Raw genomic sequence first — 15981 nt, forward strand, 5'->3', positions numbered from 1 at the left:
ACTGCATGGACTGAGCAAGACAAGCCCGGGAATTCGGAGACGTGGGTCTAAGTCCAGAACTGGGCAGCATCTGCCGCCAGCAGCTCCGCGGAAGAAAGATGAGGCTGTCTGCCTGCTCCTGTGAAGACTTACATCCTCAGAAACCCAACAAGTTTCTGTCCAATAAGGTCGCTACGAGTCTGGATCCACCCGTGGGTTTCTGTGTATTTTTCCAATCAGTTGCCATTTTTATTTCAAACTTCAAAATTTTTTACTTCAATCTTTTTACTTTGAGATAATTGTAGATCACATGCAGTAAGAAATAAAACATAGACTACCGTGCTTTATGTAGTTCCTCAGGATAATAATACATTTAAATACTATTGTGAAATATCAGCAATGGAATATTGATATTCATAAAAATCCATAAATATTACTTGGATTTGTTAGTTCTATTCGTACTCTTATGTTTGTGACTCATCTAAAAAATCATTATTGTTATAGTTACCTTATCAATTTTCATTTTTAAAAATCATTTTATTGGGGTTCATAGAACTCTTATCATAAATCCATACATCCATCCATTGTGCCACAAGGGGGTTTGGTTTTTAATTTACTCTGCGAAAGGAGCCCTGGTGGCACCGAGGGTTAAGTGTTGCGTTCCAAACGGAAAGGTCACCGGTTTGAACCCACCAGGTGCTCCGTGGGAGGAAAAGGAGGCAGTTCGATTCTGTAAAGATCCCAAGCACCCTTGGAAACCCTATGGAGCAGTCTGCTCGGTCCTACAGGGTGGCTGAGTTGAAAATGACTCGCCAGCAGCTTGGGCGGCTCAGGCCTTCAGCACCATGGACAGCGGGTCGCCAGTGGATGCAGGATCAGGGGAGGCTTGGAGGACCAGAGTCGCCAAAGCTCACCGGAGAGGGGCTGTTAAGGGGCGGCTGGTTCGCTGGGTCTGGAGGGTCAGCTTTTAATCACTCGCACCACCCAGGGGCTCTTGATGAGGGGCACAGGACGTACTAATGGGAGAGCACCCCATGGTGATCTGTGCAGAGTGGAGGGACAAAAGGCTCCGGACAGATGGACAATGCTCTAGAGTGCCGTCAATGGAAGCCTGTGGTCGCCAGCTGAGCCAGGGTGTTTAAACCAGTAGGCTTCCAGGGGACACGCAATAATCTTGGGCAGATAGATACCACGTATTAGGAACCTCTAAGGCATGGTCTTGGGAGGCCAAGTTAAGCCTAGAATGCTCTATCCCTTCTGTAAACATTCCCTTGCCAGTTAGGCACCCATAAATTACCATATGAAAGGCAAGTCTTGGGAACAAAAGAGAATGCCTCCGCCTGACATCCGACACCCAGAGGGAAGGCTGCGGGCAAGAACTGAAGAATGTGAGGGGCGAACCCTTAAAGACAGGTGCTGGAAATGCTTAATTAACCGCCTTGGGTAAAAACTGTCGACTGACTAATTGCCTTCGTGTGGAATTGTGAAAGTACAAGTGCCCAACTCAATCCAGGCAAGGGACTGCTCTCTCAAGCCCTTGCATTGGGCTGAGGGAGTCACTGGCCAGATAAATAGACCTTAATTCGAACTCTGGTGGCCAATCTCATGGTTATTAATAGTTGAGACCCAACAAGAGGGTCTTGCAGTCTCTCAATGTTTCTGGGCTGCCATGACACATATCCTGTTCTGTTCCTCCAGTCGGAAATGCTGCCGTCCTGGGCTTCATACGAGAAAGAATTCACGCCAAAGCCTGAAGCCTAGTTTGGGACCCAAGCGAGTTTTCATAAAGGACAGAAGTTGCAGGCTTTACAGGTAAGAACACGGGCAACCTCGTCGGACTGCACACCCACACACAAAGAGCGTGTGGTTTGCCAGTTCCCACCTTTTGGTAGACTTCCGCTGGGAGCGTGGTCAACAGTAGTGGTTGACCCCATTGGCTGAATTAAGCTCACCTGACCCTAGATTGGGCCAATCCAAGTGAACCGCCCAACTAGGTGTACGGCCCCTTCTTGGCTTGGAGCCTGAATTGGTGCGTGCCTGGTGGACACTCTGGTCCCGTTCTACCTGACACCATCACAAGGAGGAGGCTTCCAAAAAGAGACATTTATTTTCTTTGTCACAATTCTGCAGACTGGAGATCCCAATCCAAGTTGCTGGTTCCCTGGCACTGGATACAAGGCCTCTTGCTTCCTCTGTTGCGACCTTCTTGTCTCTTTGTCCGGGCTGTGGCCACTGCTGTCTGACACCGTGCCAACAGGTACCCAAAGAGTTGGCTATTTACTATATTTCTTTTAAACGATAGCTATAAATGGTAGTATCAAATCGCGAGACCCTCGCTCAATGAGGCATAGGTTCACCCCTGTTCACACGGAGGGCAGTTGGCTGTCGGCTGCGGCCATCCCTTCCAATGTCGCTTCCCGACGAAGCCCCAGACCCTCCAGCCTGAGTCTCTGGAACAACCCACACTGGCAGATCTTGCTCTCTGCGTTTGTGGTGCTGCTGGCAACCTCCTAGTCTTGAGGCTTGTGGGGCCTGTGCCCGTGGAAGCCGAGCGAGGCATCATGGAGCGCCGGGTCTTCTCTTCAGAACAGGGTGGCCAGCGCCAGGGCAGGGCCAGCTGGAGGGCTGCCTGGCTCCGCCTCTTTCTGGTCACCCTGTGGTGGACAGGAGGAGGATATGATCAAAGGAGGGTCATGGGGAGGCCAGGAGAAGACAAGCAGGCCCCACCAGGGGACCAGGAAACCAGAGCTCGTGGTCTTTGCTCTGCTTATTCGGCCCTACATTTGCATATTTCCACGCAGTCAGCAGATAGGTGAGTGCAATCATGATGGGCGAGGAGCCCAGCTGGCACAATGGCCCATGGTCAGAATCCACCCAGGGACTCTGAGGAAGAAAGGTGGGTAGTCTGTGAAGATTCAGACCCAAGAAAGGAAGAATTGTAGTTCCAGAATCCGAGGGTGCAATTCTTCTCACCCCCACCACCCCCCCAGGTGCAATTCTGCTCTGGCTCACCCAGTCATGATGAGTCAGACTCAACTGATCACATCCAGCAGCAACCACAGTGCCTGGACCTCCCCAGCCTCCTTGGTGGCCACTATCAGGAAACCCTCCCCTCCCAAACTCACGGGGGAGGGGGTGAGGATTGCTGTTTTTGTCAGTGGCCATCAAGTGACTTCGGACTTGTCGCAACCCTCTGTGACCGAGTTCTCTAGACTGTCATGTTTTGAGGGGCAGACGGCCAGCGCCACTGCTGGGTCGGGGCCACCGACTTTTAAGCTAACCATGGACTGCCCCTCTCTCCTCCACTGTGAAACTTGTGAGGGGCCCCCAAGTGGGTCCTGACTCAAAGTGGACACGGGGTGAAGAGAACTGCCCGGCCAAAAAAAATGGTTTCCAAGGTTGTCATCTTTCTGGGGGAGGCTCTGGTGGCACCATGGTGAAGCACCTGGCTGGCCACTGCACAGTGGACAGAGGTGCCGCTGTTGGGTAGATTTCCAGAAGGCTAGGAGGCAAAGACCAGGCTGTGGTGGGAAAGATCGATAGTAGGGGGAAATGCAAGATGACTGTGGGATGCAGAAAGGTTACTCCCCAGGTTGTCCCCCTATATTATATGTCAAACCAAAGCTGCTGCTTGCTAGCACATGATCCATGACTATACACTTGGAGGTGAACTGCTTAAAGGTTATCTCCCTGAGGGTTATCAGCCAGCTAGAGAGAGAGATCAGACCCTAGTCTGTCCCACCCTAGGTGGGACCCACTCCTGGTGACAAGGATGGTGGATTACTCTCCTGGAGGAGAGCCCAAAGACAAGGTCAAGTCCACTGAGGATCAAGGTTAGGCTGTCATCTTGACTTTAGACTCCGCCCATCTTGTCACATATGTACCCCTAATCCCTCTCCTTCCTATTGCATGCACATCCCTAGCTCTTCCCCTTCCTGTCACACATATCCCTATTGTACATCCCCTTCCTGTTACGTAGGTGGTTACCTATAATCAGGGTGACTTGCACGTCCCCTAAACGTATACAAGCCGTGACTGGAAATATATTCTCTCTCTCTGCTTGGACCCGGCTGCTGAGGTCATGGCCGTCTGGGAAGTGAGCAATTGCATTCCTTCTCTTGTCTGATGTCTCTCTAGTTTTACCCCTCAATGACACAACGGCCCCTTAGACCCATTCGATTTGTGGGAACTGGTATCCCACAGATGACCACATCGGTGGTCTATCGGGATAGAGCTGATCAACCAATGATAATATGAGGCGGGCAACTGCTAAGTTCCACCGTCAGGATGCAGCTGCCAGCTTGCCTCATTATCTGAATGGAACACCTCAGGATACTGAGCCAGGACTGCCAAAGGGCGTTCATCAAGACATCGCTGCCAAATGCACCATAACCTTCCCCATGTGGCTGTCAGGTCCACGTTCATCTCACTTTGGCAGTCATGACCCTAGCTCTTGCGTCCCTCATGCATATGCAAAACAGTCAGACGTAGGGTTTTTTTTCTTGTGACTGGTAACATACATGCAAAATACCAGCTAAGGAGATAGTCGCTAAGCGAGGAACCGGAATAGTCCCACTGAGTTCACATGGAGGGCTCTGGGGTGAGGAGGCCCCCCTCAGAGGTCCCTCCCCAGGTAAGCCCTGCACCATCCATTCACTATTCACACCTGGAGTGCGGGGACAGCTCTGGAACATCTTCCCCCTCCCCCCACCCCCCACCCCTTGTGGTTGTGGGTTATGGGGGTGGGGGCTTCAGTGAAGGGAGGATGCTCAGTAGAAGAAACTTGGGAATGGGGAGATGAGAGGCTGGATTAGAGGGCTTTGGGTCCATTCATGGGTGGGGGAAGGGGAGAAGACAAGGGGCAGGTTTCTGGGGAGCTTTTGGAAACCCGCTCAGTCTGGTGGTGTTTGGTCGCCAGACAGGGACAGGGGGCTTGTCCCTCCCATGCCTGTCCAGGCCCCCTACAGGAGATTGGGGAAGAAAAATCAGGTGACCATTAGCCACCCATAAAGACATTAACTGGGCATGCTTCAATTCAGAGCGCACACACACACAACACACAGCCAGGTGGGTGCTACACCAGAGTGTCCCACACTTGGTCAGGTGAGCTTGATTCAGCCGATGGGGTCAACCAAGACCTTCAACTACACTTACCCAGCCAGCGGTTTGAAATACCTAGGTCAGTGGCGGGTCAGAGAGGATTCCCTTCTCTCTTTGACCCTGCTCCTGTACCTGCTTGGGCCATGCTGCGGTCTCTCTGGCCTCAGTTCACCACGTATGGGCCTGCAGTCCCACGAGGTTGCCCATGACCAGTTGTGAGACCCAGTCTGGCTTTACGTGTGGCTGGGTACAGTTCTCTGAAATAGCGTGTACCCCTTTGAGACTGTAAAACCTGAAACTTCTGCCCTTCCTAAAAACTCACTGGGGTCACAAACGGGCTTCGGCATGATCTTTCACCGCGCAAAGCTAAGAGCCGAGGTCTGACCCACTCGAGAAGCCATGGAACCTTCCAGAAGGGAAGGCACAGGCATGTCCTGGACACACCAACCCTCCATCCTCATCCAAATAGTATCTCCGTCCTCACTTTCGGATCTCTGAGTACTCGGTGGGGGGTTCCTTTCTCGGACGTTTCCGCGGTCTGTGCCCGTGGAAGACGAGCGAGGCATAATGGAGCTCCTGGTCTTCTCCCGAGGGCGGGGTGGTCTCTGCTGGGACAGATTTGCCTGGCCCGGACTCCTTCTGGACAGCCTGCGTGGAAAGACGGAGAATGAGATCAAAGGAGGGTCATGCGGAGGCCAGGCCAGGAGAAGACAAGCAGGCCCCACAAGGGAACCAGGAAGCGGAGGTTGTGGTCTTTGCTCTGTTCATTCAGCCAACATTTGCATCTCGCCACACCGCCAGCAGATAGGTGAGCGTAATCAAGATGGGCAAGGAGCCCCGCTGGCACAATGTCCCATGGTCCGCACCCACCCAGGGGCTCTGAGGAAGAAAGCCACCACCTGTCCCCTTAAAGATGACGACATAGGGGTGCGGGGCGGGGGGGATGAGCTGATCCCAAGGGCTCAAGTAGAGAGAAAATGTTTTGTAAAAGAATGGTTGACACAATAAATGGATGGATGGATTGTGATCAGAGCTGTACGAGCCCCCAATAAAACGATTAACAACAACAACAACAAAGATTATAACATGGGAGGTGGGGGGCCGGGGGGCGGGCGGCGAGGCAAAGAAAAGAAGAATTCCAGCATCCGGAACGCTGTGAGGTGACACTGCTCTGTCACGTGGGCTGGCCTGGAGAAATTGGCTGGGGCGCACGTAGCACCTAGGAAGAAGGGCACTGCCTGAGCCTCGCTGATCAATGGTCAAGAACTGTATCCTTAACGTTTCCCATCCGATTTTGTACCCCCCCCCCCGTAATTGTTAGCATTGTCTGTGGGTTCTGTGTGGCCTTCGCAATGGATTTCCGAACCCAGCAGAGACGTACAGAGGCCTGGGAGGGACCGCTGGTGTCAGCGTAGTGTAAAGCAGCTAGCTCAGGGGATGGGGCCAGGCAACGCATTCCTGATCGTTGCCTTGGGAATCCACCCTGGGCTGGACTTGGACCTTCTTGTTGCTACTGAAGCCAAAGGATGTCAGACACGATCTCTGACTCCTTTTCTTAGCCACTATGTGCTGAAACTAACTGGATGGTAATGGGGTTGGGAGTTGTGGCGGGGGGGGGGGGCGGGGGGCGGGAGGGGGCGGGTGTCCCTCCCTTCCGGGAGAGCTTTGTGTTTCACAGATTCAGGCTTGTGGATGCAGTTGTGAAATGGTGTTACTAAGAAACAAACCTCAGGCTGTCTAGGCCATTCCAACTCAGATCTCACATCACAGGCTGGCACTGCCCCATCTGGTTTCCGTAGTCTGCCATCTTTACAGGGAATGATCAGTGGGGCTTTTGCAGAGCCGCTGGGTGGATTTGAACCCCAGCCTTTTGGTTCATAGCCAAGCTCTTAATCATTGGATCACCAGGGCTCTCAGCTCATGCAATATCACCAAAAGTCACCAGTCCGGCTGGGAGCAGAGAGGCGTGTCTGCGGCTGGGGCCCAGCGTGGGGGCCACGGTGAGTGGGCGGCAGTGGGGTGGGAGGTGACACATCTCTAAGTCAGGCCTCAGGGGAATGAGAGAGCTTGGACTGGATTCTTTACGCCACCCTGAAGGTGTCGGCTGGGCCAGCGGGTGCGGGTTAAGAAAATGATGTCAGAATGGGGGTGGTCTTGAGGTGACCCCCATATTTGCAGTTCCTATCCAACGTGCGGGAGGGCTGGAGGCTCTCTGGAACTCTGGGATTGGCAGGAGCTATTTGGGAGTTGAACCTTCTGCAATTTCGTCTTGGGACAGCAGGAGGGGGTGGGTCAGGGGTCCAGCCAAAGACAAGGAGCTGAGACAGGAAGGCCGGTTAGCTGAACAGGCTGTGGTGACCCGTGAGCTCTGGGAGACAAGACAGGAGGCAGGGGGAGGGTGGCTCCTGGGCCACCGGACTGGGCGGCTGAGTTGCTGGGGACCCAAGAGAAAACTCTTACTGGGACGAGAGGGCAGAGGAGCTGGTGATGGCCATCTCAGGAGGTAACCCGAATGGGACCTCGATGGACAGATGGCTGTCACTCACCTGTGCGACGGTGCCTATAACGGAGGGGACATCAGGTCCTGCCATCTTGGTTGTCTTCTTCCTGCATGTCTTCACCCTGAGGGAGGAGCCCAGGACCTTCAGGTGATGGCTGGGGCTGGGGCTGGGATGAGGACAGCCTGCAGGCCTGGCCCCTGATGACCTGTGTTAGGAGAACTGGAGCCCTTCCGGGTCGGTTGGGCTGGGGGCGGGGGGGGGGCACTGTCCCTGCTCTGAATCACTTCGGGGTTGCATAGAGTCCATTGCAGCTCCCAGCAGCCCAGTGTGTGCAGAGCAGAGCTCAGCCCGGCGGGGTGTCCAGGCTCTGTGCCCTTACGGTAGCAGGTTGCCGGACCTTTCTTCTGAGATGCCTCAGAGCGGATTAGAACCACTAACCACTTCCCCGTTTGCATCACCCAGGGACTCTTAGAATCTCTGCCAGGGGCTTCATTTTTTCCCCCAGCCGTTTTATCAGCACTTCATCCACAGGCCATACGATCGAGGATGTCAGTTCTATCCAGAATAGCTGTACAATGATCTCTACCCTCCGTTCTAGCACACCGCCTTCTTCCTTGTCCCCCTTGCTATTCCTGTCATTATTGTGACCAAAACACGCACCACAAAACCTTCTGCACGCGTGTAACTCGACGTGTGCTCATTTCACTCGTCACGTTGTTCGAGGATTCCTTTTTCAGGCGTCCCCAGTGGTGCCGTCAGGGACACGGGGCTGCTAACCCCAAGATGTGGGGTTCAAACCCACCGGCTGCCCCATGGGAGAAAGAGGAGGCTGCCTGCTTCTTTGAAGGTTTACAGCCTGAGAGATAAGCTTGGTAGAAGATAAAGCTCCCCATCATTGAGTCTGGTCCTCCCCTGGCCTCCTCCAGTATTGGGGCTTAAAATCTCAGAAATGCCCTCAGGGAGCAACACTGGCTTTCAGGGGCTGAAAGGAACTTTAGGGGTCAATTCATCTATTTAAAAAAACTGTTGTTCTGTGGAATCCAGGAGAGGTAAATCTAGAGAGACAGTAACTGAGTGGTGGCCCCTTGGGGGTCTGGCAGGGGGAGTTTCCGGGAAAAGGGGAACTAATAGATTTGAGTATTGGAAGGAAGCAGATGTTCTCCAGCCAGATCTCAGCGGGGATTGTACAGCTGTCCTCGCTACGATTGAACTATCGAATCGTATGATCTGAGAGTTTGATGCCAATCAAGCTGTTAAAATATTAAAATAAAATAAAAAAGATTTACAGCCTCAGAACCCCGAACAAAGGGCTCTATGAGTTGGCATTGACTGGATGGCCGTGGATTTGGTTTGGGTGGCACAAAGAATCAAGCTCCCCCCACTAGCCAAAGAGTTGACGGTTCAAAGTGGGAGGTGCCTACAAGAACAGCCTGGCCCTCAACTACCCCAACACCAGCCAAAAGTTCTCTGACCTGCGTGAGTTGGGAGGGAATCATTAAGCTCACTCAGCTGCATTCATTTTGGGTGTTTGCGTCTCAAGTCCTTAAAGCCCCTGGGTGACCCAATAGTTTATGCTGGGGATGGAGGGGGGGAGCGGTGGGTCATCCCCACCCCCACAGCGCCATGGAAGAAAGGCCTGGCAGAACAGTCCGTCGGGAGTACAGTTCTCCGCTGAAGCACACAGGTGCGCCAACTCAAACACCAAACTCACTACTACCAAGGAGATACTGACGCCCAGCAACCCTATGAGGACAGGGTGGAGCTGCCCGTGTGGGATTCCGAGACTGGAACGCCTTCACGGGAGTAGAGAGCCTCATCTTTCTCCAGCCTAGCCACGGGTGGTTTCAAACTGCTGACCTTGTGGTTAGCAGTCCAATGACCCAGAACCACTACAACGACCCAGACTCCCAGGAGGGAACTCATTTAAGTATCTTGGGCCAAGACCCAGTTCCCCAGCAACGACTGCCTGGCCCAGATCCCTCTCCCAGGGGGCTCATGGGGACCCCAGAGCCTGGACCCCTTCCCTCCCCAGGAGAGGGTACTCACACGAAGAAGATGAGGCAGGGGCCAAGGAGGATCACGGTGGCCAGACCAACCCCCAGAGCAACCCCCTGAAGACATCCTTCTGTACTGGCAGTGTCCAGCGTCCCTGCCTTCCCTGGGGACAAGGGAGGTTTTAAGGGGCAGCCGCTGTGTCTCAGGACCCTCAAATCCTTCCCCCAAACCAAACTCACTGCCACCAGTCCATATGGACTCACAACAACCCTATAGAACAGAGTGGGATTGCCCCTCTGGCTGGGTGTCTGAGACTGTGACTCTGGACTATGGAGCTGATCCGCTGGGGAAAGACTGGGCTCTCCACGCCTACAGGCAGTTACAGTCGGGGGTGACAGTTCCAGGGGGTCGCTAGGAGCCAGCGTTGACTCGATGGCAGTGAAAACTCTTTTACTGGAGTAAAAAGCCCCATCTTTCTCCTGCTGGTGGCTTTGAACAGCTGACCTTGAGGTTAGTGGCCTGACGCCGTAACTACTGCACCACCTGTTCTCCCGTCCATCCCAACACATCCTCCCCCTAGACCTCGGTCCCACCCTCCAGCCCTAGAGACACCGCCCGCCCCCCCATGGCAGGGGCAGGATGGTGAGGCCGTGTGGGCATTGGAGCCTCGCATTGGGGTGCCAGGTCCCCCTTGCTTGCAGGCTCAGGGAGCTGTCGACCCAGGTGTCGGGGTGTCGGGGTGAGTCCCCTCCATCAGTTTGCCCTCCATCCCCACCCCCACCCCCCAGGCAGCACAAGAACAGGGCAGGCAGAGTAGGGCTTGCAGACCCTTGGGCTGAGGGTAAGGGGCAGGCTCAGCGTCGGCCCCTCCCACCCGGCCCCGAAGTCCCGCCCCCAGCTCCCCTCCCCCCACTCACCGAGCACAGAGAGGTGTAGCGAGACCTGCTGGACGCCCAGCGGGTTCTCAGCTCGACAAGTGACCTCCCCTCCGTCCTCCTCCCGCACCCGGGGCAGCTCCAGGAGCCCGGGGCCCGAGGCTGCCGAGGGGCTCAGGGCGCGGCTCCCCCGGACCCAGCTCAGCGAGGCGGGGGGGCTGCTGTCGGCCACACAGACGAGGCGCAGGGACTGGCCCTCCAGCACCGGGAAAGACGAGCCATTCCCGAAGTTCTCCAGGACTGGGGAGCGGGGAGAGGAGCGCAGCTGAGGGTCCAGGTACCTTTGCAGCCAGGATTCCGGACGCCCCGCTGGGCTGTGGCCTCTGGCCACCCCCACCCCGACCTCCCACTTCATACCCGTCCTGTTTGCTTGGGAAATGGTCACTCTCAGGTTCTCGGGAGGGTCTGAAACAGAGGGGGTGGGGGTGCTGGATCACCTGCGGAGCCCCAGAAACCACCACTCTGCGATCCAGACAGGTGGGGACCCGCTGCCATTGCTCTGGGGGCAGACCCCTCCCTGCTCTGTGCGCCTCACTCCAGGACCGGGCCCCCACCCCCGTCCCTGCCACCATTGTCCGCTCTCCGGGAAACCAGTGGCCCACACTCACATTGCACAGAGAGGTTCAGCCAGCTCTGCTGGGAGCCCAGCCTGTTCTCCGCTTGGCAGGTGTAGCGCCCCGCATCCCTGGCCCCCACCCGAGGCAGCTCCAGCTCCAGAGGGCCGGACTGGGTGGGAGATGACATGGAGAGCACCCTGTTGTCCAGGACCCAGCTCAGCATGGCGGGGGGCTGGCCGTCTGCCTCACAGCGCAGGCGCAGGTATTGGCCTTTGTGGACTTCCACGGAGTCTCCTTGGGGCTGAGGGGCTGGAGGGGAGAGAGGAAGGTGGGCTTCCCACTCCCTACCACCCACAAACATTTTTTACTCCCCCAAAGAGTGCTATATTCGTCTTCGCAAATCACCACCGCCCTTCCCCCCAGGTACCTGATGCATTGGTCTGGGAAACGCTGATGACAGCATCCTTGGGGGCATCTGCAAGGAGAGTGGGAGCCGACTTTGGGAGAAATGGTTTCCCCACAGTCACAGAGAGCAACCCGGGAAAGGAGGCATGACTGTCCCTGGCCTCGCCTGGGGCCATGCAGCCAGCACCAGCTGGGCCCAGAAGAGTGGCCCAGCCACCTCCCAGGGTGAAGGCAGCTTTCCCAGGACACACCACTCTGCCCAGGTTCCCCCCCCCCCCCGACCCGGCTGACTGCCACAGCCGTTTCTCACCTCCCTGTACAGATGACCTGTCCCCACACCCCAGAGTCCTGCCCCTAACTCACGGTCCACCTTCAGCTGGATGGTCCTTTCTGCGCTCACTCCCTTGTTGAATTCCACTCGACAGGTGAGCTCAGTGTTGTGGTCCTGGGGCTTCGGCGTAAGGGTGAGCTCAGAGAAGAAGAGGGAGGTTTGTGGTTTGGGTCCTTGGGAGGAGAGGGCTGACCCTGTCCAGGAGAACGTGGGGGTCGGACAGCCTTCAAAGTCCCCAGGAAACAGACAGAGTAGCTTTGCCGGGCGTCCAGGCTCCAGGGTCTCAGGGACGGAGATATTAGGCTTCTGTGTCAGGCCTGGGTCAGAGAGAGAAGCGTCCTAGCCCTAGGCCCATGGCCTGGTCCTCACAGTCTGTCCCCTGCCCACCCGGCTCGGCTGGCTCCATACCTGTCACTTCCAGAGACATCTTGTAGTCTTTGTAATCATATTTAGCTATAGATCCCCTCTCCACTCGAAAGTAGTATTTGGCCTTGTCCGTGCTCCGTGCGTCTATGATCACCAGCGAGCAGCTGCCATTCCGGGGGTCTCTGAGGAGCTGGAATCGGCCCTGAGCGTCACTGTAAATACTTGCACTTAGATTATTGGTTGCCATTAGCTTCTTAGCGTCCTCCCGGTACCAGAAGCCATAAGCTGGATCTCTGTCCGTCCAGCCCTCCTGTGCGTAAGAGAAGTTGCAGGGTATGAAGATGCACAGGCCCTCCTGCACCTTCACCGACGACTGCACCTTCAGCTGGTATTTCTTACGCAAACTCTGGGCTCTTTGGTACAACCCAGGCCAGGTGTCAGCCCCTGCCCCAGCCTGGACACCTGGGCCCCCAACACATTCAGCCCCCCGCAGCAGGGCCAGCAGCAGCAGCAGCAGCGACATCCCTACAGCTGGAGGACTGGACCAGGGCACCATCCAGTTCTAGGTCTGTCTGGGAAATAAGCTCCAACAGGAAGCCCCGGGTAGGGAGGGAGGGGCAGAGACTGTCCACAAAAGAGGAAGCTCAGGAGCCCAGAGTTCCTGCCTCTTTCTATTTCCCCTTCCAAAGACAGAAGCAACTGGGCAGGAGGCTGGGAACACCTGAAACCAGTGAAGGGGGGTGGAGATGGGGCTGGAGCAGGCCCTTCAGGGAGGAGAGGGAGCGCCGGAAGGGGAACTACTGATGTCTTCATTGTCTCAAAGTCCTTGAGAGGGACAAACCCTGTGTACTTGACTGTTAACCCAAAGGTTGGTCGATTCAATGGAAAACCAATTTACCCAAATGACAATACTTTTTTTTTTTCACTTGGAGGGAGAAAGATGCGGCTTTCTGCTCCTTTAAAGAGTTACAGTGGGGTGGGGTGGGGTGGGGTGGGGGGGGAGTAGGGGGAAAGCAGGAACAACCCATCACAAGGTTGGATATATAGACACCCCCTGGGGGGATGAATAGCCGAAAGGTGGGTGAAGGAAGACAACGGACAACGTAAGACACAAAATAGCAACAATAATAATATATCTTCGATCAACATTTCACGAGAAGCTGGCACCAAGGGCTCAGGTAGAAATTGTTTTGGAAAATGATGACGGCGGCAACCTATGGACAAGTGGGCTTCCTACCATTGATCGATGGATTGTTACAAGATTTGTAAGAGCCCCCTAATAAAATGATTGATTAATTTATTTGATCATTTGATTTAAATGATTCATTGAAGGGGGGGAAAAACAGTAAGCCGTCTCAGAAACCCACAGCAGCAGTCGTACCGGACCCTAGAGAATCACAGCGAGTTGGAATTGATTCATGGAGGTGAGGGGTCTGGAGACTGGAAGCTTGGACTCAAGGTGTTGGCAGGGCTGTGGCTTGCTCTGAAGTTCTATTGGAGAAGTTCCTGGTCTCTTCCAGTGTCTAGTGATTTCTGCCGAACCTCGGCGTTCCTTATAGCTGCTTCATGCTCGCCTCTGCCTGCCCCGTCTGCCCAGGTCTCCCTTCCCTCTGCGTCTCTCTGTGTCTGTCTCTTGTCCGGGTAATCCAGCCCCTAGCACATCATCACGGGTCCGGGAGGCGCAATTGTACAGCGATAATAAGTAAAGATTATAGTACAGTCATAGAGCGCATGAGAGGTAGAGGGTAGAGATTGAAATAATGGAGTCAGACACAGTCCATGGTAGCAATGGTCACCTCGGCCTCACTTGGGGGTCCACGTGGAGAGAGAGGGGGAGGGGAAGAAGGACAAGAAGAAAGGGAACAGGGGAGCGTGGACTGGGCAGGAGAAGGTGAGCCGATGAGAGGCCAAGATGGAAGCCCGGAGCTCTCTTTATTGCTAACCCAGGCCTATATACCTATGGGGGGCGTGCAAGCCCCCTAATTACAGGTAAAGACATAGGTCACAGGAAGGGGTTGCACTAATGGTTATAGCAATGAGGGGGACAATCTAGGGATATACACACAATAGGAAGAAGAGGGATTGGGGTACACATGTGACAAGAAGGTCGGATCCTAGATTCAGGATGGCAGCCTAACTTTGGATGTCAATGAGTCAGTTTGACGGGTTCTCTGGATCTCCATAGGAACCATTGTCAGTAGGGTGTAAACCCCACCTACAGGAACCAAGCTAATGGTCACAAGCCTTTAGGGAGAAGTAGCCCATTGTCCTTAGCAGCAGGGAGCAGGCCTACCCAGGGTGGGACCAGAAAGTAGTCTGGCAGCTGACTGCCTACAGGGAAGTAACTTGACAATTATTCACTGTGAGCGGTGTCCTAAGCCTAACATATTTGAGACTACTTGTGAGAAATCTTTCTGTTTCCCACAGTCTCTTCTCCTCTTCTTACAGGACACCTGGCTGTCAGGATCAGGAGCCACATGACGCCAGTATGACCTTGAGTGAACGAACCACATCCCCAAAGGCCCTGCTTCAAACAAGTCCCCATGCACAGGTCTGGGGTTGGGACTATGAGCTTGCCTAGAAAGACTTATTAAACAGGACACAGACCAGATGAAATCAAGAAAACGAATCGTTCGTGCAGAGTAAGATTTTTATGTGAACCTGCTGCTATCTGTGTGGAGAGAGGGGTGGGGTCTAACCTGTCAATCAAGTGGTAGCCTGGAGATGCCTCCTTGGGGGTGTGGCCTTTTTTATAAGAGAGATGCTGAGAACTGCCCTTCAGCCTCCCTGCTGGCTGGGGTTCTGTGTCTGCCTCCAGGGGCAGCTCTAAGTTCCCACTGACCTCAGATCCATGTAATTCATCCTCTCCACCCACTGGCCTGGGATCTCCCTGTGTTTCGGGATTCACCTTCCCGCATCACTGGCCTGCAGCTACTTGAGTCTGAAGAAGGCCTCCGTCTAGCCTCTGCCCTATGGACTTGTGTGCCACTGGGCTGGGCTGCCTTCTTGATATAAAATCACATTGTTTTACAGTTTTATTGATGCATAGTCCACATATCATACGATTCCATTGTTCAACAGTATCCAGAAGCATTGTACAATCATTTTACCACCATCCATTTTAGGACATGTGTTTTCTTTTTCCCCTCCCCTTCCCCCCAAATCAATGAAATCCCCTTACAATTGTATCTCTTGGTTTGTTCGAAAAGAGCTGGTGCGTCCCTCGAGAGTCCACGGCCACTTCAGTTTTACTCCCCCCCCCCTTTTGAGCCTCTGAGATAAATGCTGAGATCCGTACAGGAAGGGATTTTTACGACTCTGGAGAGTTTCCTCTGCTTTAAACTTTATTTTGGAAAAAAAAAACAACAACTTTATTTTGGTTTTTAAAGAAAAACATTCTGTGTAAGTTGCACACCGCATCTCATCAAATCAGTTAACAGCATCTGGTTAAAAACATCAGAAATTGGGGGGGGGCTCCCCTCCTCCCTCCATAACTTCATGTCCCTCTCTCCGCCCTGTCCCTGTCCTCTGAGGAGTCTTCAAAGTCTTCTCCTTTAGTGTTAAAATCACTTTCATTTTTTGTTTGTCTTTGTTTTTCCTTAGAGGAACGGTGTCGTTTGGTGCGTATTTCTCTTTATAAGATTGACTAACCCAAAATAAAAATAAAAGAGAAAAAAAGATAAAAAATAAAATAAAATTTAAAAAGAACCAAAAAAAAAATAAATAAATAAAGAGATTGACTAACCCTGCTCTACACGATGTTCTTTCGCTCTTTGTGTGTGTGTGTTTTTAAGAACTCTGCAAAAAATAAA

At 53.9% G+C, this 15981-nt stretch overlaps 1 protein-coding gene across 1 annotated transcript in view; it reads right to left on the reverse strand.

Annotated features, from left to right (window-relative positions):
- The window catches only part of LOC142432673 (sialic acid-binding Ig-like lectin 16), a 13760-nt gene extending 1068 nt beyond the window's left edge, over positions 1 to 12692 (reverse strand). Inside the window, exons 1-9 of the mRNA XM_075537897.1 lie at positions 12212 to 12692; positions 11836 to 12120; positions 11495 to 11542; positions 11119 to 11376; positions 10868 to 10915; positions 10493 to 10750; positions 9627 to 9738; positions 7626 to 7701; positions 5564 to 5727 (exon numbers count right to left, since the gene is read on the reverse strand). Coding sequence (XP_075394012.1) covers positions 5564 to 5727; positions 7626 to 7701; positions 9627 to 9738; positions 10493 to 10750; positions 10868 to 10915; positions 11119 to 11376; positions 11495 to 11542; positions 11836 to 12120; positions 12212 to 12692 — 1730 coding nt within the window. The remainder of the gene's footprint in view (positions 1 to 5563; positions 5728 to 7625; positions 7702 to 9626; positions 9739 to 10492; positions 10751 to 10867; positions 10916 to 11118; positions 11377 to 11494; positions 11543 to 11835; positions 12121 to 12211) is intronic.
- Between the last annotated feature and the right edge of the window lie 3289 nt (positions 12693 to 15981).

This window comes from Tenrec ecaudatus, chromosome 18 (assembly GCF_050624435.1).
Source record: "Tenrec ecaudatus isolate mTenEca1 chromosome 18, mTenEca1.hap1, whole genome shotgun sequence".
In the NCBI taxonomy this organism is placed as follows: Eukaryota; Metazoa; Chordata; class Mammalia; order Afrosoricida; family Tenrecidae; genus Tenrec; species Tenrec ecaudatus.